Source organism: Trematomus bernacchii, unplaced genomic scaffold (assembly GCF_902827165.1).
Source record: "Trematomus bernacchii unplaced genomic scaffold, fTreBer1.1, whole genome shotgun sequence".
NCBI lineage: Eukaryota > Metazoa > Chordata > Actinopteri > Perciformes > Nototheniidae > Trematomus > Trematomus bernacchii.
Genome location: NW_022988097.1, coordinates 7131750 through 7151758, shown reverse-complemented (window position 1 = coordinate 7151758; position 20009 = coordinate 7131750). Strand labels below are relative to the sequence as shown.

The 20009-nt window shown below is 41.6% G+C and overlaps 2 protein-coding genes across 3 annotated transcripts; both read left to right on the top strand.

Moving 5' to 3' along the window:
* Positions 1–3069: 3069 nt before the first annotated feature.
* On the top strand, positions 3070–14767 carry sncb (synuclein, beta). 2 transcript variants are annotated; one of them, XM_034121050.1, is made up of 6 exons: positions 3070–3218; positions 4222–4354; positions 7943–7972; positions 8255–8340; positions 12337–12423; positions 13969–14767. In XM_034121050.1, the coding sequence occupies exons 2-6, from the start codon at positions 4234–4236 to the stop codon at positions 14032–14034; spliced, it is 390 nt and encodes a 129-aa protein (XP_033976941.1). In that variant the 5' UTR covers positions 3070–3218; positions 4222–4233; the 3' UTR covers positions 14035–14767. The 2 variants fall into 2 exon arrangements, with proteins under 2 accessions (XP_033976941.1, XP_033976942.1); XM_034121051.1 differs by having other exon boundaries at positions 13964–14767.
* Positions 14768–17516: 2749 nt separating this feature from the next.
* Positions 17517–20007, top strand: LOC117474989 (neurofilament medium polypeptide-like). The gene is made up of 3 exons (XM_034121034.1): positions 17517–17644; positions 18112–19943; positions 19993–20007. The coding sequence occupies exons 2-3, from the start codon at positions 18129–18131 to the stop codon at positions 20005–20007; spliced, it is 1830 nt and encodes a 609-aa protein (XP_033976925.1). The 5' UTR covers positions 17517–17644; positions 18112–18128.
* The last annotated feature ends 2 nt before the right edge of the window (positions 20008–20009 follow it).

The following is a 20009-nucleotide window of genomic DNA, read 5'->3' as shown; positions in this document are numbered from 1 at the left end:
AACAGATTCCAGACGCTGTTTGGTTTTACTCTAAATACTACTCGCTGTGGCTGAGGCTCAGCTGAGTCCTGTGATTGTGAATGAGCAACACACAGAGTATTGAACCGTTTCTTTATTAGCTGAAATCATATTTAGGGTTGTTCTTTTACAGTATGAATGTACTTAACCATCCTTAGATTAGTTTGTATTTATTGTCCAACTGGGGGATTTTTGACATACAAATAACAATACATCCATAAAAGGGAAAAAAAAGTGTTTTAGTTTGATTCGATTGCATAAAGTGTTATGGTCCCAAGTGTGAGCAGAAAGTGCATCTATGTGCCAGGTTACCTCAACAATGTTGACTGTAGATTGAATTTCATCAAGTATGGGGAAATTAAGAATCTTAATTGAAAAGTAATAACAATTCTGTTATGTGTTATGTAAGGGGCATTAATTACATATTTGATTCATTGCCATGCATATTGTCCCACTCTGAGCTTTAACAATGTGTTAGCCTATCTTGACAAAAAAAAACAAGTGTTACTAAGTAAATGGTGACCTATTATTTTGGGTGTTTTCAAAATAATTGTTATTCCTTTTGAATAGCTTAGGTCTAAGCATGGGAACTGAATTGATATAGCTACTTTCATTGTTGTTGTTCTAATGAATTGGATGCATTTGGCAATGCTGCTTTTAATATTTTCATACATAGTGCTAAGATGGATGTAGTAGATGTTTATTAGCAACCAATTCATAAAATAAATGGTGTCTGTGTTATCATTAGACCATAAGTAGATCTCCTTAATAGCTCTTCCATTTAATAGTAAAGCCATTATAGTGAAGGATGCAATAAATGCAAAATGAAACATGGTGTTACCACAAAAGACCAGCAGAGGGCAGATGTGGCTTACAAGTACCAACAGTCAGTGAGGACAGCAAGACTGATGCTGAATGAATTCCTCTCAGAGAAAGTCTGCTTTAAAAGACAATTTAGGTTAATTGAATGTAAGGTTCTCCTGCGGTGTGTGGGTTGAAGACTTTAGTAACCCCTGACATCTTGCACCCAGTCCTGCAGGACTGTATGATGCTGGCTGGCAAATCTCAAAGCATTCTCTTGCACTATTGTATCTGTTTTATTTGTTGTATGTGCTATGTTCATGTTGCACTGTTGCATGAGCCTGTGACTTAACTTTTTCATTGCCATATCTACACTGTAGCTAATGTGCACACGACAATAAAGCCTGGTAAACTTGAATCTTTGAGAAGTTCAGCACCGTGGACAGAGACACAGCTCTATTCAGGACCATGGACAACACCTGGCTGGGACTCAATGGAGGATGAATATTTGTACTTACTGTTAAAATCTGGAATAAGATGGATCTGTGATAGATCATTAATCACACTGAAATGTAATTGGTGGGAGGATGAAAAATGAGGTAAGGATTATTGTATACTCTAGGTCTAGTCTATGTTACCCTAAAAGCCATCGGAAACAAATCCTAAAAGTGTGTTTCCTCCCCTTTAAACGATGGTAGGTGAATGTTAGTTGTGGCTGGTACAGCACAGATGCACCCCCTTTTTTATTCATAAAAGTAAAACCGTATGTTGGTGTTTCCCATCTTGCAAGACATGATGGCACATACTGTAATGGCACAAATCTATGCCGACCCAAAGGTACAACCTGCCTACTCATGCTTTCAGAAACCAGATGAGACAGGACAATTTCAGGAGAGGTAGTTAGCTGGGATTTCCTCAAACTGGGAGGGGGGGTTGTGGGGAGAAAAAAAGATTTCGCAGTCACTCGCCCACTTTAACGAGGATTGCGTCACTGCATGTACGTCAGACACGGGTGAAAAGGGAGGGGGTGGTCCACCGAGGCCGTAAATCAGCTCGGGGGGACGTGCACTCTCTAGCGACACCATCATTACCACAATTTAGTGTTTTTGATTCTTCTCTTGTTCTACTTTGGCCCGGTAGAGCATCGTGCCGTGATGGAATGTTCGATATTTTTCTAATGATACGATCTGAGCTCATCCTCTGCTCTGATTGGCTGATGGACGTTCGCTGCAGTCCATAATAAATACACCATAAACTCACGACGAGCTCGTGACCACATAGCTTGAATTTCAATTAAATATGCCAAGCAGCTATTACCACGTGACTTATTAAGGACTAATATACGGCGTTCAAAATAAACGGACATTACACAATCCCTGTGGTAGGCTATTGTTGAATTGTTTAAGGTTCACAAATAATTATATCGACTGACTTTCTACATGTTTTGCTTTTCGAAGCTTTAATTAACCTCCTTGGTTGGTCAACAAAATCGATATCCAGCTGCAGCAGCACCGTGATGCCGAATCAATATACCCCTATCTCTTACACAAAATGGTATCACCCTCAGATCACACTCCTGCTTTACGCATGTCAGTTTTGGCACACTGCACAGGAGTGGGGTTTTAAACGTATTCCACCTCATGGCAGTCTTTGGTCTACTTTATAAATAATCTTTGACTCATTGGGGCAGTTAGAAAATAAAATGCAATGAATTACTTGAAATTAAACCTTTACTGTACGAGTGATTACATTGTTCTAATGAAAGGCAATAAACAGTGAAATAAATAAATAATAAATAGTGAAACAAGGGGTGGCAGTAGCAAACCAAAATCCAATGCTTTGCTACAATCCAAAATGGAGTCCACGAGTGAAGTAGGTCAGGTAGTCGAAATTAAAAGTTTGTTCTAAAATGATGGTGTATTAAATATATAAAATTAGGAGATAAGAATTTCATCTGGAGTCCATATTATTGAACTCAGTGCCATTTATAGATGGTCAATTCATTATAATATTCCTATAGCCATATAATACATTATCATTTTACAACTATATTATATAATATGTCGTTGCAAGATATAACTGCTGCAATAGAAAAAGGGACAGAGGTGGTGTGGCTTTGCTAAGGTCATTTTTTGCTGGGCCAGACATGGGTGATCAATATAGTGGAGGGAACCAGTGAAGGTGGAGATGGGAGGGGCTGTGAGAGGAGAGAGAGGGGGGGGGGGGGGGGGGGGGGGGGGGGAGGGGAGTGTGATATTCTCCACCGTCCTGAGAAGGGGCCGTCCCTGTTGTAGAAGATCAGCGCGAGGAAGGCCCACAGTGATCATCTGAGTATCTCCCATTTAGACGACAGCGCGACTGAATATTAAGAGGACAAGTCGACGGCTATTTGTAAATAGGTAAGGAATCATTTTTTTCATTCATACATTTATTTGTGTCTCTTTTTTTAAACATATAGAGGTCACCACTATTTGAGGAGTATGCATGTGAGCGTCGTCATTTGAAGGCACAGGTTTGCAACTGGCTTGAAACAACTTTAAAAGCTCAGCACCTTAAGTCATTTTTGAATAAATGATCATACTTTGCGTTTATGATTATTGTCAAATCGTGTCTGGAAGGTAATGCAATGACAAAGAAATGCATCCAGGCACGGTTGTAAACGCGAGAAATGGTCGACATCGGGATATTAAATGAATGTGACAATTAAAGGATTGACCTGCTGCAGCCAGCATGGGACTGTGGCAGCATCGGTGTGTAATGCAAGAATATAATTGGAGCTGTTAGACTGCAGCCTCGTCTGTTTTATTTAAATGTTTCCCCTGCGTGCATCGGACCAGCTCAGATTACATCCACACAATTCTAGGTTAAAACCGTGATGCGCGTACATGTGATAGTGTGGATCGTGCCTCCCTTCCCCCAGCATCGGTGTGTAGCTTGTGAAATAATGCCACCTTCTATATGATGTACAGTCCTTCAAAGGGCCTGCTCTTCTTCCTAGGCGCAGCCCAGCCTCCTCTCTCAGAGTAGCATTACACCCGTGCAATAATTAATGAGCGCCTCCACAATTAACCATTTCATTCAAATCTATTTTGTTTCCTTTGAATATTTCATGCTTTGACGGGGATGTGAAAAGAGGGGTTGAATGCATGAGTCAACAGGGGTTTTACTATGAAGGCTGCACTGCAGTTGCCAGGCTCCACCAGAGGAGGCGCTGCTGCTTTCTTTAATATAACGTACAGTATAGTATAGTAGCCTGACATACATAGACGTTTGTAGAAATAGCTAGACATAATGAAGGTGGTATATATATAAGCTATTAAAGGCCACACGTGCTCAAAAATAAAGTGAAATCACATGTGTACACAGCAGTGGTAGTGACTGACATCAGGTATCTCTTCACAGTTATCGGTCAAGATGGATGTGTTTATGAAGGGTTTGTCTAAAGCGAAGGAGGGGATGGCTGTGGCCGCAGAGAAGACCAAGGAAGGAGTTGCGGTTGCAGCTGAAAAGACTAAAGAAGGAGTCATGTTTGTAGGTAAGACGATCACAAATCTTTCAGGAGGTTATTTAAGATGCAGAGCATTCACAGACACATAGTTAATCAGAATCTGGTCTAGTGCCAGGTTTTCATGTACAAGGAATTAGCTTTGGTGTACTGCTGTACAAATTAAAATAAAAGCAAATATAAATATAAGAAAAAATAAATAAAACATGAACACTGTATCTGAATTAGTACAGACGCATTAGTTTGTGCGACTGCTAATAGTTTTCCTATATGCATGAGCAGCAAAAATCAGCAGAGAATATTTTAGAGTTTAACTCATGCATCATTTCTCAATGTCCTGAAACAAATAGTTACATTATACATATCACTTTTACTGACACAATCAATAGCAGGCATCTGTTTCCCTTAAGCTAATGCTTAGTTTACATTCTTTATTAATCATCACAATACTTAGATGACATTATTACACCTTCTTATTTTCCTTTTTATATCTACAGTTGTATTATTAGACTCAGTGTGTGCTATACGTTTAAATGATGTGTTACATTGTACAGCTTGATAAGTACAACTCGATACACATCTTTAAATTCACATTAGTTTATTATAGCAGCTATCCTTAAATAAATAAAAATCAGCCTTCATGCAGTTTGTAATTTATAAGCAATTTCCCTTTTCACTATCTCCATTAGTAGTTCTGAAAAAGGATGCCCTCTTTTATAAGGAGTGGTTCTGACGTGTATGATGCGATACCAGGCTCTGAATATCCTCGTGCCCTCTCGGCTGACTTGACTGTTCCCATCTCTTCCCGGAGATTGGAGCCTGGGTGGGGGTGGGGCTGCAGGAGGGGGTGAGCAGCTCTGCCCACATGCCGGTGCATTGAATGGCAGCAGATTGTAAAACAGACCCAGCCAGTGGTCACCTCCCGGAGATAAACAGACCAAAGGCTTCTGCTTTTGCTTTAACAAGATATCTGTAATGGACACCATCCCAGATATCTTCGCACACAAGTGTCTCTCTTGTATGGATTTAAAAAAAACAAATACTCAAAATATTCTATTGTTATATAGGGCTGCACCTATTGATTTTAATAGATTCTATTGATCAATCAGCCATGTTTTTTCTCCATTTATCATCTTGTCCATAAAATGTGCAAATATAGTAAAATTGTTCAACACGATGTCTTGAATGTCCAATTGTGTCAGTTCAAAAGAAAAACTGTAAAATGCATGAAACTTTAATGAAACATTGAGTTGGTCACTATTTGGACGGATCACTTTTTGGTCTCTAAAACACATGGGACATAGAGGTGGGAAGAAAGATTTGCAAGCAGCTGGGTGGAGGTTTAATACAAAACGACAGAAACAGTGCTTAAATCTTTTTGATCTCCCTGTGGTCAAAATGAAATGTTGGGAAATGCTGGCTTACACAGTCAACATATTCCAGCTCTACGCTTCACTTGTAAAAGCTATGAATAATTTAAATATCAGTGTTGCAAGGTTATTCTTTAACCATGTTATTAACCAACATTGTAATGTCACACTAAGTAAGTAACTACAGATAAGCTCATTGAATTCATATTTTGAACAAAATTCAAATGAAATATAATTTAGAGAACCTTAGAGGGATTCATTTAAGTCTTATGTTCTTGATTATGTGATAAATCTTTTGGTTCGTAAAATGTCAGGAAATAGTGAAAATGGTCATCCCAATTTCCTAAAAGTTCGTGGTCATGTCTTCAGTTTTGTCCAACCAAATTCTAAACCTAAAGACTGTTCACAGTTTCACAGATAAAGAAAACGTCATCATGTATCAGCTGCCTGGGACTACATCATGTTTTGGCATGTTGGTACATGTGTCATGTACCATATAACCATATAATAATCACTTGTTTAATAATATGTATTTAACATATAGCTGTTTTCCTACACTGACAAACCCCATGTCATTTGTGATACAAAATGTATTCCGTATTGTCCAGCTCTGTTGGGGGAGGGAAAGTGACTCAGAGCATCCTGGAGCCTGCCAGCCATTACAGATATTTATTTATTTGTCAGTTTTTCAGCTTGTGTCAGGGGGCCAAATCTCCAGTGACCCCCCCTGCTGGTAGCTCTGCAGCCACCAGCTCGTAACATTGATTGGCTGGCAGTGTGTTTTGGGTGTATATAGAGGGACGTTGGGTATTCCAGGACGGGTTGTCAGATGTGTCTGCATTTAGATGAAATCCAATTACCCTACATATTTAGCACTGTGTCCCTGTCACTCATCACCAGAATCAAATCTTGGTGATCTGCAGTCGAAACACGTGCAGGCTCACTTTGGTGTCTCATCATTTAGCCTGTGGTACACAGAAAGGGAAAGGTGCATCTTTGAGCCTCTGCGTGCTGCTCCGAGAGCATGGCGGTGCCCTAGAAAGCTGCCTATGATTTGCTTGAAGGCCCCTCTTGGAGGAGGGGTAGGAGTGATCTGATAGGCCTGTGGCCCACCTTTTGACAGCTGCTGCAGCCCGCCCACCCAGCTGAGCTGAGCAGCCGCCTGAGCGAGGCATGGAGAGGCGGAAATGAGAAAACCCTGCTTGTCATTTGATGTCACAACTGACAGCCTCTTTCTACGCTCTAATGACAGTCTCAGTGTATGACACACCCAAGAACAAGACTCAGCCTGCTATTTTCTAATCACACATGACCTACATACTACACACTACACTATTTCCATTTTAACTTCAGAACCTAATCACGTTGCAACTCATTTACTTACAAATAATCATTATATTGTGTATTTTATGTTTATTGAAGGAAGCTGTAACAGTCAGCATGGTCATGGTCATTTATGTCTAAAGGAGAATACGCTTCAAAATAGTCCTTTGTAATTATAAATCCTTCTTAATTCTTACCTACGGCTATAATCCATTATCTGTTACCAGAGCAGATGCTTAAATGGATTTACATCTTAGGTGTATGTTTTGCTTTGAGACTCGCCTTTTGTAGTTATGGCTCTGTACTTCATCATCCTTTGGTCTGTCGTTGGTTGGCTTTTAAAGACCCTCAGGGAGCAATAAGGCATGTGACTGCTGCACAGTGGAGAGGACGTCAAGGCTGGAGTGGGCAGAGCCAGTGGGATCACAGTAGATTGCACACATGTCTTGACAGCGTTCAGTGTAGATGGATGAGATATGCACCAGTTCAGAGAATCGATCAGTGGTTTTGGTTTCAGCCGGCCACAAAGTGTAATAACTCTTCAGAATAAAAGTACCAGGAAAGAACTGCAGCCATGATTGTTCTCTATTGCCTCCGGAGCTGTGACAAACTGTGAATAAAACACTAAATTGATATTGCATCACTTTGTATGAGAACTGATTTGTCCAGACGTCACATTGGATGTACATATATATTGGCAGATTCATTAATAATCCAAATAATCTTTAGCTGCTTCTATTTCTGTAGCATCAGTGTGTTGTGAATCGTTTTGTCAGGTAGATGATACTCAAACCATCAAGGTGGTACAAATTAAAGTTGGTCATATCCCTACTGTACATATCTACACACACAAAAGAAAACAAATCTCGAATATTTTTTCAATGTAAAAGAAATTCTAACATTCTCCTTGTTTTCATTCATTCAGGGAGCAAGGCCAAAGACAGCGTGGGCTCAGGTGAGTGTTCCCTCCGTTAGTAAAACCTTAACATCATCAATGTAGCAGGAATGCTTTCATTACAGTGACCACACTCACTGCTAACTGGCTAAAGGCTCATTCATTATGGTGATGTTTGTGTACTCATATGTGAGTGGTCATTATGTACAATAATCAATTGAGAAACAAAAGAGGGCAGACGAAATGTGCAGCCTTTTAATCAGCCTGCTGAATCTGTTGAGATAATGCTTTGTGTGTGTGTTAGTGTGTGTGTACTTGATGTTTGTGTGTCTCTGCCTGCAGTGGCTGAGAAGACCACTGGAGCCGTCGGGAACATGGTCGCTGCCACCGGCCTGGGGAGGAAGGACGAGTTCCCTGCTGACCTGAATGTATGTACGCCATTACAGCCCCATCGGCTCCCTGCTAGCACACATCAGGAAGTGTGACACACTGTTCTAGTTGCTTCAGCCAAATGACTGTGTGCACCTGCACACCTTAAGGAAATCAGTCGGCCCTTTTCTTTCTCATTACATAGAAGTGATTGATAACCGCAATCCATATTTAATAACATTATATACCATGCAATTTTGGACAGTATAGCGTTTTTTTAATGTCATTTGTGGAATGTGTACAACCAGAGCTGCAGACACATACCATGTTTACTCTCAATTAATGTTTAAATGTTTAAAACTGTAAAAAGGCACATTTCTATTTAATCTTTTCAGAGCGAAAACTGTCCAAATTGCTGGTTTTTTCCACAGTCCAAAAACATAGATATGAGATAAGATGACATGAAACACAGAAAAATCCTTACATTTAAGAAGATGAATGAACCAGTGAATGTTCCAGAATTCTTTGTGATACATCTCTCTCAGTGCTATCTAGTCATTCAGCCATTATTTTAGTTTTGATTTCATTGTTTCATTAATAATTTGAATATTTCCGACTTTCTTGGAGGGTAGGATTGGCTAATGCTACACAATAAGGTTTTACTCTCCAATTAAAGGTGGTATTATCGCTGCAAATATACTTAATACACCTGCAAAATGCTTTGAAAGACACTCTTGCAAATATCTCTTTATAAAGGATTTTCCAGCAATATAATATTTAACTTCAAGAACATTTTGAAATTCACAAGACACAAAGAAACAAGCATAAGAGTTGAAAATCGAGGCAGCATATCCTGACTACAAACTGCCTGTGCATGGTAACAATGCAGCAGCTTGCTTTTAATCTCTAATCAGGATATTTCTCTTTGTGCACACGTGCCTGAGAATCAGCTAGAGAAAATAATAAATAAAACCTCCGTTGCAGATCCTAGCATCACTAACAGTTGGCAACTGTTGTGTTCATTCTGGACATGGCTGTGTTTGTAGCGGAGCCAGATTTAGACAGCAGGGATAAACACGGCCTGATTAATATGCGTGTCACTTCAATACAGAGATACTGGCCTGTTTTATTCCTCTGCTGTCAGCACTGACTTTGCTGAACTTTCATTTTCCCACCAGAGAAAATATGATCATGTTTTTCTGCAAGTAAACTGCTGATTGACAGCTTGTATACAGTTCAAATAGAAACACATGCCACTGTGTAAAGGCTTTCTTTTATTGTAGGAAGCTTGAGCGATCCTGAGGATGTATTGCTTTTCCACACAACAATTCATCTCTGAGCTGCCTTCAGTCTTTAACATAGCCTATAGGCTTACTGCCTGGTTTATGTTCAGGTACTTTAAATGACCCTGAACCATCTCTCAGTGGGACTATCATCTTTCTACAACACACAGCTGCTTCTCCATTATTCCAACCTGCCCCCCCCCCCCCCCCCCCCCGCAGACCTCTGCTAATGTCACCGCTCTCTGTCTCCTCTCAGATCAGGTTATACACACTTTGATCCGAGGAGAGAGGTGGAACAGATTTGACTTTCCACAAACGTAGAACATTTAAAAATATCTACATATAGCTCAGCCTGGAGATTGGAGTGATAGACACTTCACTCATAGTTTTTTGCTTTTTTACCCGGTCGTGCGCTGTCAGCATGTTGACATTTTGCTTTGGCTATCAGACTGTCAGGGAAATATTGAGGTCCTCTAGCTGTCCAAAGCCTTCATCCCTCAGAGTTGGACCCTCTCCACTGACTCACTAATCTAGTCAATCTGACAGCCTGCTCAAATATGCTTCTCGGAGGCACGACATGAGTGACAAACCACTCATTTCAACACGTAGATTGTTCAACTTTTGAACTGAATCACTCCATGTGCAGTTACGTTGCGTTTTGTTCAGTTCTAACTTGTGTTGGGCTGTTCATTCGCTCTGTATGACTGTATCTTTCAGATGTATTTTAAGAAGAAGATTGCCAGTATGCTGCACATTGCTGCATATAATACATATTTCAAAATGATTAGAGTAATGTTTAGGAGACTTGTGCTAAATGGTTTCAATGTAAAGCTTATCTAGTCTCATCTCAATCCAAATGTGACCAATCGGACACAATAAGTCTTCACTGTGATCAAGTAAACAGTCTTTTCCATGTTTACTTGAGGCGATGATCCGTCTGATTAGGTGTATCCTTACGGCTGTTTGCCATTGTGCAGCCTGTAAGACCATGATAATCGCGTTGGTGGGCTTGCAGCTAAAACAGCAGCTTGAAACAGTTCACAGGATTACAGTTTGCTCTCCCTTCCTGACCTAATTGACTTGATTAGTGCTGCGTTTAAAAATAAGTGCTTGGTGACCCACTAGCTTTGTTTTAAGGGCTCGTAGTAGCAGGTGCAGCGATGATGGCGCGCCGTCTGCTTCAGAGAGCTCTCAGGAGGAGATGCTCACAGGATAGATGTCAATCAATACCAGTGTCTCTTTGAATTAGAGCCGACGAAAGGTCCACCAATCGATTAGTGGATCATAAGTAGTCAAATCTATTTAGTGAACGGATGAATCATTTGAATTGATATCATATCATAATCATATTGAATATCTTAGTGTGACTGCCAAAACAAGACAACTGGGACGTTACATTTACATGATCTTTTGGACAAACAATTATTGATTAATGTTGAATAAAATCCGTATTTAAATCAAAAATGAAAAAAAGCATTAGCTAAAAACCTACTTTGAATATTAAACAATAAATCTGGTGGTATCCTTTTTGTTCCCGTTTTGTTAATGAAACCACTAAAGACCATAACTAGCAATGAATTGATCTTACTTACCTGATAGCATTACTCCTCTGTGCCACCATTTTTATATGAAAACCATCATCAAGGCACATCACTGCATTTGGAGCTATAGTCCTTTATAATAATGAACAGGCCACTTAAGTTATTTTAAATCAACCACTATGGTCTGGCTGCTGCTACTCTCCAGAGCACCAAGTGTGTAAAACCCACAGCTGCAAATAGTCTCCTGTTTGAGTCATGTTTACTGAAAACCACAGTGCCCGGCTGTTTTAGAAAACCATTCATCCTTTATAGAAAAAGTCGCCTATACATCTGTAAGCCATTTATAAAAATGGATGTGTTCTGTTAACCTACATCTGCTTTTTGCTGAGTACCATAGCCTGAATAGGTGAGAGAAGTAATGAGAGACTAATGCGCTGCTGATTCTTCTCTAGCCCCAGTTGTTGCCCCTCATCCATTACCATTATGTTATTCATCACAGAGCTAAGCGATAGATTTCACAAACAATAAATAACCATCACAGGGGGCCGGGAGTCCACAGCCATGGTTGGAGCTCTGTGAGACTGTACTTGGCCCGGCTGTGTTTGATCTAAATGTCATTTGCTAACATGCTCACGATGACCATGGTAACTGACGAAGGGAAGGTGTAATGTTCACCATGTTTGCCATCTTATTATAGGACCTCATGATAGTGCTATATGAAAGGTCATGGGAATATCCAAAGTGATAACAGTTCATCCTCTGTGGAACATTACATCTCATGTCAATCCATCCTGCAGTCATCAAGATATCTCAGGCTGGACAAGTGCTCTCACAAGGTCATTTAACAACACTTGTAACACCTTTTCCAGAAGCATCTTATTCCCATCTTACTGACAACGAATCAAACAAAAATATATCTAACAATGACAGATGACTCACAAATTTGGATATTTAAATGACCTTTCGTTATTTTGACATTTCATAAAGAAAGAGATTTATTTTTTAACAAGCGGAATTTTTTTTATAAAAATGCTTTTCAGTCTCTGTGGATTTAGAAAGTGATAATGTTTGTTAAACCACTTTCTGGGTTTTTCCAATATGCCGTATTTACAAAAATTCGGACACGCGGATCTGTGTCTTAAATTGAAAGATGTGACCACACATGTATGTAGCTGCTTCTGCACTGTGGATATTGTCCTTCTTCATCTTCCTCCTATCTGTGTGTCTGCAGCCTGAGGAGTACGGGCAGGAGGCCATGGAGGGCCAGGGCGAGGGGATGCTGCAGCCAGAAGGGGAGACATATGATGACTCCCAGCAGGTAACAACACGACTCACAGCTCATACGTGTCTCTGCCATACCATAAATCATCCCCTGTCTCTTTATGAGAATGGAACCATTGCTTTATCGTAAATAGCTTTATTATATGTCCAACCTGAAAGCCATAGTAGATCTGTGTTTACCACTCCTGCTTGGTTACACATTCCAGCTGTATTACATTTCAAAAGCACTTCACACTTGCCCCCCCACCCCACTTGTGTCCCACACAAATACTACAGCTCACCATGAGGTCATTCTTCTTTCCCTGGAAATAAAAACAAGCCAGTGCCACATAGCGAGTCCAGAGAATATGGCACCACCTACCTACACTGAACTGTGTGTGTGTGTGTGTGTGTGTGTGTGTGTGTGTGTGTGTGTGTGTGTGTGTGTGTGTGTGTGTGTGTGTGTGTGTGTGTGTGTGTGTGTGTGTGTGTGTGTGTGTGTGTGTGTGTGTGTGTGTGTGTGTGTGTGTGTGTGTGTGTGTGTGTGTGTGTGTGTGTGTGTGTGTGTGTGTGTGTGTGTGTGTGTGTGTGTGTGTGTGTGTGTGTGTGTGTGTGTGTGTGTGTGTGTTGGTTATTTTTGGAATTTAGATGTCATTTGACAAACTGTGTAAAACCATTTGCTTTTAATACAGATTTAAGAGTAAATACAATGATCACACAGTGAACATTATGTTCTTATATTAAATATGACTTCAATTGTATATTTTATCATTAAAATAGACTGAAATTGTCTTGTTTTTAGCCTTAAAACGGTTATATTCTCAGTGAATATTATAATATTCAGACATCGGAAGATTTTATGAGATTTTGCATCATATTGAATTAGTTTTCAATGTATTCAGTGCATTATGTCAGATGTTCAGTTCCCTCAGTGGATTATTGCATTCATCAGTTAAAGAATGAAACCTGGATATTCTCTGAGATACAAATGAAAAGTGAATTTCTTAGAGGCAGTAGCTGGTGTCCCTGCTCCATCTCTCTCCTCTCCTCCGCATCGCTTTCCCCTCCCCCACCCTCCACACCAGAAATGTACGAGCTCTGTCTGAATGGGTGTGGTGATGACGCTGACTGCCTCAGTGCATTGTGGGTAATGTCAGGGTCTCCCTGCCTGCATTGCTGTGAATACGGAGTGCTGCAGAGTGAGCCCAGCCCTCATAGGGGGGGTTTGGAGAAAATTGTCTGCCTCATTCAGCATCACTTTTGGTTTTGTGAATTCATCAGATGACCTAATACACATTCCTGGAGGCTGTGTTTTATGGTCATGTGCTTGTAGGAGGCGTGTGCAGAGTTACAAGGAGGCTGGTAATGTGCTCACGACTCGTCCTTCAGCTGGTGCAGCGATGTGCTGCCCTCTGCAGGCGGAGAGAGAGCACACAGCTGAGATAGACATCACTACCTTTAGTGGAGCGGGATTATCTCTGACCATAACCACTCTGTCGTAGTTATTGTTTATAAACCCATTTCAATTAATATATTAGAGTCTTGATGTTGAATTGAACCTGCTGCCTGTCTCTTAAAATCAGTTCTTCTTTCCCCAGGGAAGCCAGGACTACGAGCCAGAGGCGTAAAAGCACCAGTCCAAGCCACCAACAAACCAGCAGCACAATAATATTTCTAATAATAAAAAGGACAAATGCTGAAACTATTACAATTATACCCCTGTTGCAAAAAACCACAAAAACACAAGCATTCCCATTGAAAAATGTTCTTCCTTCAAGACAAATCTTTTATTATTATATATTGTAAATGTCATGTTATTAATGTAATGTGTTGGGTATAGGTATTTATTGAGATGTAGGATGTGTCCTCTCTGTCTCATTTCCTTGAATCCCTCCCAATGAAATGAGACCAGAGCCGGGGCTTGTGACTTTGTACTTGTGTGTATCTGTATTTAGAAACGTGCAATAGATGTTCATCATCTTCCAATGAGACATTGGGAGTGGAAAATATTAAATATGTCCGGTTGCAAGCAGATATGAAAAACAATAATATCCTCCTAAGTGTCGACAATGCCTGTTTGTGGGTTCTTTCCTTTTCTTTTTGCATTTCTTTGGAAATTTCTTTCAACTTTTTTGAAGTAAGAGTTTTTTAAATTGTATCTTTATAGTTGCTTGTGAAATCATTCCAGTAAATCTGTTAGAAATTGACAGAGTATACATGTTTGTGTGTGCGTGTGTTTGCGTGTACTGAAGATTTTAACAAGTTAAAGTCAATATATTATGTCTTGAAATCATAATGGTTGTCATATCAATACGTGCTTTAAATTGCAGGACTTGTCAATATAAAGGTTTATGTGTTAAGCCAGACATACATTCCTCTGTAAATAAAAAGTAAAAAAGAAACCGTGTTAGTGTTGTGTGATAATGTTGAAACTCCCTTTTGGCATTGATCGCTCATTAGATTTTGAGCCTCTCTTTTCTGCCTGTTGGTCTAAATCAGGATCTATTATGCACCGTCCTCACATGTGTCCCTTTTTTGCTCACTCTTGTCTGGGGGTTTGATTACAGGATGTGTAAAATCTGCTGAGCGGGCTCATGCCCTTGGATGGATTCTGCCATAGTTGGGATGCCAGTCTAGCCGGGCCTCTATTGGGGGGGTTTTGTTTGGGTTAATCCGGCTGGAACGTGCAGGCTCGGGGGTGTCGGGCTCGAACTGAGAGTATTAAACAGCCTCTGCTGCCGCTATCCGCTCAGACCAAAGTGAGGAGGCTGCAGGGACAAAGACCGGAGCCATGGCCTCGTTCAAGAAGTCCTTTGAGAGCCTGAAAGGCACGAGCCACTCGGCCACCAAGGGAGTCACAGATACTGCAGGTACAGAGCCACAGCTGTGACATGACACTGGGCCAGTGTGAGGTCTGGTGGACAGAAACAAAGCCTATTTTTTATCAAGGGTTTGCCTTTCTTGGTTAAAAAATAGCTACTTTTACAATGATTCCAATAAATGTCCTTGATTTGTTGTCTCTAAGTTGTAAATGACTTGGAGTGTAAATAATGTATGAGTTTGTTTCCTCCTGAGGTCCACCACTGTAAGTCTCTGTCATGTGTTTGCAGTGCAAGCAGCTCAGGAGGCCGTGCAGCAGGTGGCAGAGTCCTCCAAAGAAACAGCCAGCACAGGTAAAGTGATCACGCCCTGTCTCTGAAGCTTTATGGCGTGATAATGGTTATATTACACTGAGCATGAGTTAGAGTCCAGTACAAGCTGTCAGAAGATACAAGAACTTTGATCCCACATTATGGTCGATGTAGGATAAGACACTGAAGTGACCTATTTGGTTGTGTAACACTGTGCGTTTCATCACTATGGAAATACAAATTCATTCAAATGTAGCTCTGTTCAAATTCATTTTAGAGACAAAATGTTGCAGGAATAGAATGATAACCTAATATATTAATTTTTTTGGAGATGAGCTTTTTATATGCACATAAATATGTAGTTATGCTCACAAGTTTGCATGTGAGTTTATTAAAAAAGTTTGATAGTCTTAATCAAATTCTGCAAACCTTAGCCTAATTCTGATGTGTGGTTTAGCTTCCTGAATATTTCTCCTCTGCTTCACTCTGACTCTGAAGCTGCTGTAGAAGCTGGCAGACAGACGCAGGTCGCCATAGGGAAAGCTGCGGACAAGGCAACGGACACCATCAAGGAGTTCGGACAGAAACTGGAGACCAAATGAACCTTAAAAAGAAGAAATTCTAGCTGGAGCCAAGTTGTCTTTACATCCATTTTAGATGAAGAAGTAATACTGCCAGGTTGGATTATATATATATATATATATATATGTTTATATATATATATGTTTATATATATATATATATGTGTATATATACAGTATATATATATATATCCAACAGCTATAACTTCAAAGGAAATCTTCATGAATTGTCTCTTTATTTATTTCTCTCCTCTCACATTTTTCCATTTGTGTTTCTTGCTTTGTTGTAGTTTTCATTAAATGTGCCTATTTTGGGAAATAAAAACAGATACCAACTCAGGTTTTTTTCTTTTAAATGTGATTTCCTGGCTGCTACAGTAGAGACCCTATTACTGTGTCTGTGCTGCTTCCTGTTTTCGCTCTCTAACACGGCCATTATTACCAACACATTGCTGAGAATATGGCCTTTGGCAGGCTGAGGCTCCTGATGAGAATATGATCAAGGCTGTCCACCTCGGCCCTCAGCAGCACACCTCCCTGCATCACACTACGTGGTTGCTAGGCAACAGCACTCTGTGGCGGCCAGGGATTGGTGGAGGCCTTTGAGTTAAATGTGAGACTGCTCCTGTCAGTACACACTGTTCCTGCAAACCTGCAGCACACCATTACAGTGAAATGAAGAGGGGGAGGATTGTTAAAAAATGTAAGATAAATGTTAATGTCCTCGGTTGCACACAATTACCCGATGTGAGCAGAATCTCTGAGATATATCCACGTCGCAGAGCGGAGAGGTTGGAGGGATCAGTGTGAAAGACATGGTGGTTTATAAGTGTGTGTGTGTGGGAGGCGCAGCTCTTCTTCCTCCAGGCTCCTTCAGCTGATATCCCCCGCTGCCTTTCATCTACTCTCACTGTTGCAGCTTACATTTACTAATATTCCACATTTCAAGTGTTTACATTGCTTTTCTGAGTCCATTAATCTGCATCCACCAAACACTTTTTGCTGCTTTTTACTACATTACAAAAAAATGTGTCTTTTACAGACACACAGATCTATCTTTCATAAAAGTAGCAATTCATTATAAGAGGATAAATCCCTCTTGCGCCTACTTCGCCCTCCCTCCCTCCTCTGTAGTAACAGCAGAGCTATTAATCCAAATGTTGCTACTTCTTCTTTTAAGTTCACTAACTCACAGGTTTATCCCTGCACACAGTTTGCCATTGTGTTGCTATGAGAACCTTGAGTTAATTACTATGATTTAGTGATGATTAGAGAGCTGAATGGAGATTGTGTCATTACATTACCACTCACTGCCAGAACCCGACCGTGGTTTCCAGGGAAACTGGAAAATGTGAAGCTTTTCAATAGAGGCAGCCCGAGCTTAAAGAGCGAGGATTGCCTAAGATAGATTCTTCTGGAGACAAACCTGGAGCCACTGCAAACACTATCAATCAACAGGGGAGAAACACAGACAGATGTGCGGCTCGATCGGCGCTGAGATTTTGTGATTTTACCCAGATGTGAGGGAGAGTGATGGAGAGACTTCAGTCTGACTTGGACTGCTGAGGTATGTGTGTCACTCGTGATGTCCTGCAATTTGTTTTAATCCTGTTAGTCTTCATAGTTTACAAAAATAACAAATGCTCTGGATTCCTGTGCATGTCTTTGTTGATTTGATTATATTTCAGGTTAAAAATCAACTTAAATATGAGCTATCTTGTGACGTTTTAAAGGTAGAAAGACACAGTCTGATATATCATCCAACTGTAAAATGTTCAAAAGAATATCTAACATATTAAATGCTGTTTATTAATAGTAAATATTCCACTACAGTGTCTTATAATACAAATAAACCATGTGAATGATTTCATCGAACGCTAGCAATCATGTTCTTTTTTTTGTTTTCATACTTGACATAGATATCGCATGACGAAATATTCTTCTTAAGAAAAAACAAATCCTTCATTGTGTCCTCCACTTGTTGTTATAGTTACATTTGTGTTCTTACTGTGTGTGCTGTGTTGTGCTCTGCAGGTGCTTCCACCACTTTAATGCAGAGACAAATGGGAAGTCTGAAGGAGGAGATGAGAGGTCTCAGAGAGGACCAGAAGCCGTGCGAGAAGACGGAGGATGGAGAGCGTCCAGGCGGCTCAGATGGCGGCACTGAGCCTGAGGGACCTCAGACAAACACGAGTGAAGAGTCAACAACTCATCAGCCAAAACTTCCCATGAATGAAAGAAACGTTGAAGAGAGAGACACGAATGCCAAACCCAAAGATCAAGAGCTTTCAGATGGAGGTGTTGTCAAAGACTCGATGCAGACGAACGCCATCCCTCTGACACAACAGCCTGAAGATGATAACACAACAACTGAACATAACGACACGACAATCTCTCAGAAGTTCCAAAGTGCTGGAGATGGGGGAATTCAGGAGGAGACATCTAAGGATCAAAACGTGGGTCCTGACAGAGAAAAGGTGGCTGATATTGAGAATATATCGGTGCCTGTGCCAGTGACTCCGGGCCCTTCAGACCCTCGGTCCCCCGCTCCCCCCGGCCAGCAGCACATGCGCACACAGGTCAGCCTGGAGGTGGTCCAGTGCCGCTCCGCAGCCACCAGCCCCATGACCCCCCCTGAGGACGGCCAGTCCTTCTTCTTCCCCAGCTCCTTTGGGAAGCTGGGAGCTGTGGGCGCTGAGCTTCAGGTGGGGCAGCTGGTGGAGTTGTGCTCTGTGGCCACATCCCCCATGACCCCAAAGACGCCCTCCACCACGGCTTTTCCAGAGCTGATCGGGAGGGAGACGGTGCAGAAAGATCAGAACGAGAAAAAGGTGCAAAGGGAGAGTGGCCAAGAGTGTTTCCCCACGACACAAAGTCTGGAAGAGGCCGAGTCAGAGATAACTGGAGCTCTCAAATTAACCACATCACAGGAGCAGAGAGAGAGCGCCAGGTTATCGGTTTCACAAGTAACTATGGAGGATAGTAAACAGCAGTGTAAACAGCAGAGGATGGGAAGTATGGATCAAGACATTACAATCCTGGTGACCCACTATGGCAGCAATGAGGGGGAAGAGGAGGAGAAGGCCGAGTCATCTTGTTATCCCATCGAGACAGAGATGGTCAAGATAGACGAATTTGAGGAAGAGCGAGAAAACAACGGTGATTTAAAGGGTCAACCAAAGCAAATGGAAGAAACCTGCGTTCCTGCATGCGAAGTTCCAAAAACAGACGTGACAGCTGAACATTCAGAGGTGGAGGAAAACAAAGGTGCATGTGGAGAGTTGAGAGGAGAGACAAAGCCTCCTGTCCCTGAATCTCCTGCTCCCTTCGGCTGCCACAACATCCGCACCCAGGTCAGCCTGGAGGTGGTGCAGTGCCAGTCTGTGGCCACCAGCCCCATGACCCCTCCTGAAGGGGACCAGGCCTTCTTCTTCCCTAGCTCTTTGGGAAAGAGTGAAGGTGTAGGCACCGGGACTGAAGAGGCGGAGCTCCGTCAGCCGGTGGAGTATCGCTCCGTGGCCACAGCACCTATGACCCCCAGAACACCGACCACCATGAGCTTTCCTGAGATCAGGAAGGATGCAAGCGTTGAGAAGATAGTTGAGGTCAAAGAGGAGGTGGTGGAGGAGGTCAAAGTGGAGGTGGTGGTGGAGGACAAAGTGGAGGTGGTGGTGGAGGTCAAAGTGGAGGTGGAGGACAAAGTGGAGGTGGTGGTGGAGGTCAAAGAGGAGGAGGTCAAAGTGGAGGTGGTGGTGGAGGACAAAGTGGAGGTGGTGGAGGAGGTCAAAGTGGTGGTGGCGGACAAAAAGGAGGTGGTGGAGGAGGTCAAAGAGGAGGTGGTGGACAAAGTGGAGGTGGTGGTGGAGGTCAAAGAGGAGGTGGTGGACAAAGTGGAGGTGGTGGTGGAGGTCAAAGAGGAGGTGGTGGTGATT

Excerpts from the sequence above, each read along its gene's own strand:
- sncb (XM_034121050.1), top strand. The coding sequence starts at position 4,234 with ATGGATGTGTTTATGAAGGGTTTGTCTAAAGCGAAGGAGGGGATGGCT. Across the intron at positions 4,355-7,942 it reads AGAAGGAGTCATGTTTGTAG|GGAGCAAGGCCAAAGACAGC; the intron begins GTAAGACGATCA and ends TCATTCATTCAG. Across the intron at positions 8,341-12,336 it reads AGTTCCCTGCTGACCTGAAT|CCTGAGGAGTACGGGCAGGA; the intron begins GTATGTACGCCA and ends GTGTGTCTGCAG.
- LOC117474989 (XM_034121034.1), top strand. The coding sequence starts at position 18,129 with ATGCAGAGACAAATGGGAAGTCTGAAGGAGGAGATGAGAGGTCTCAGA.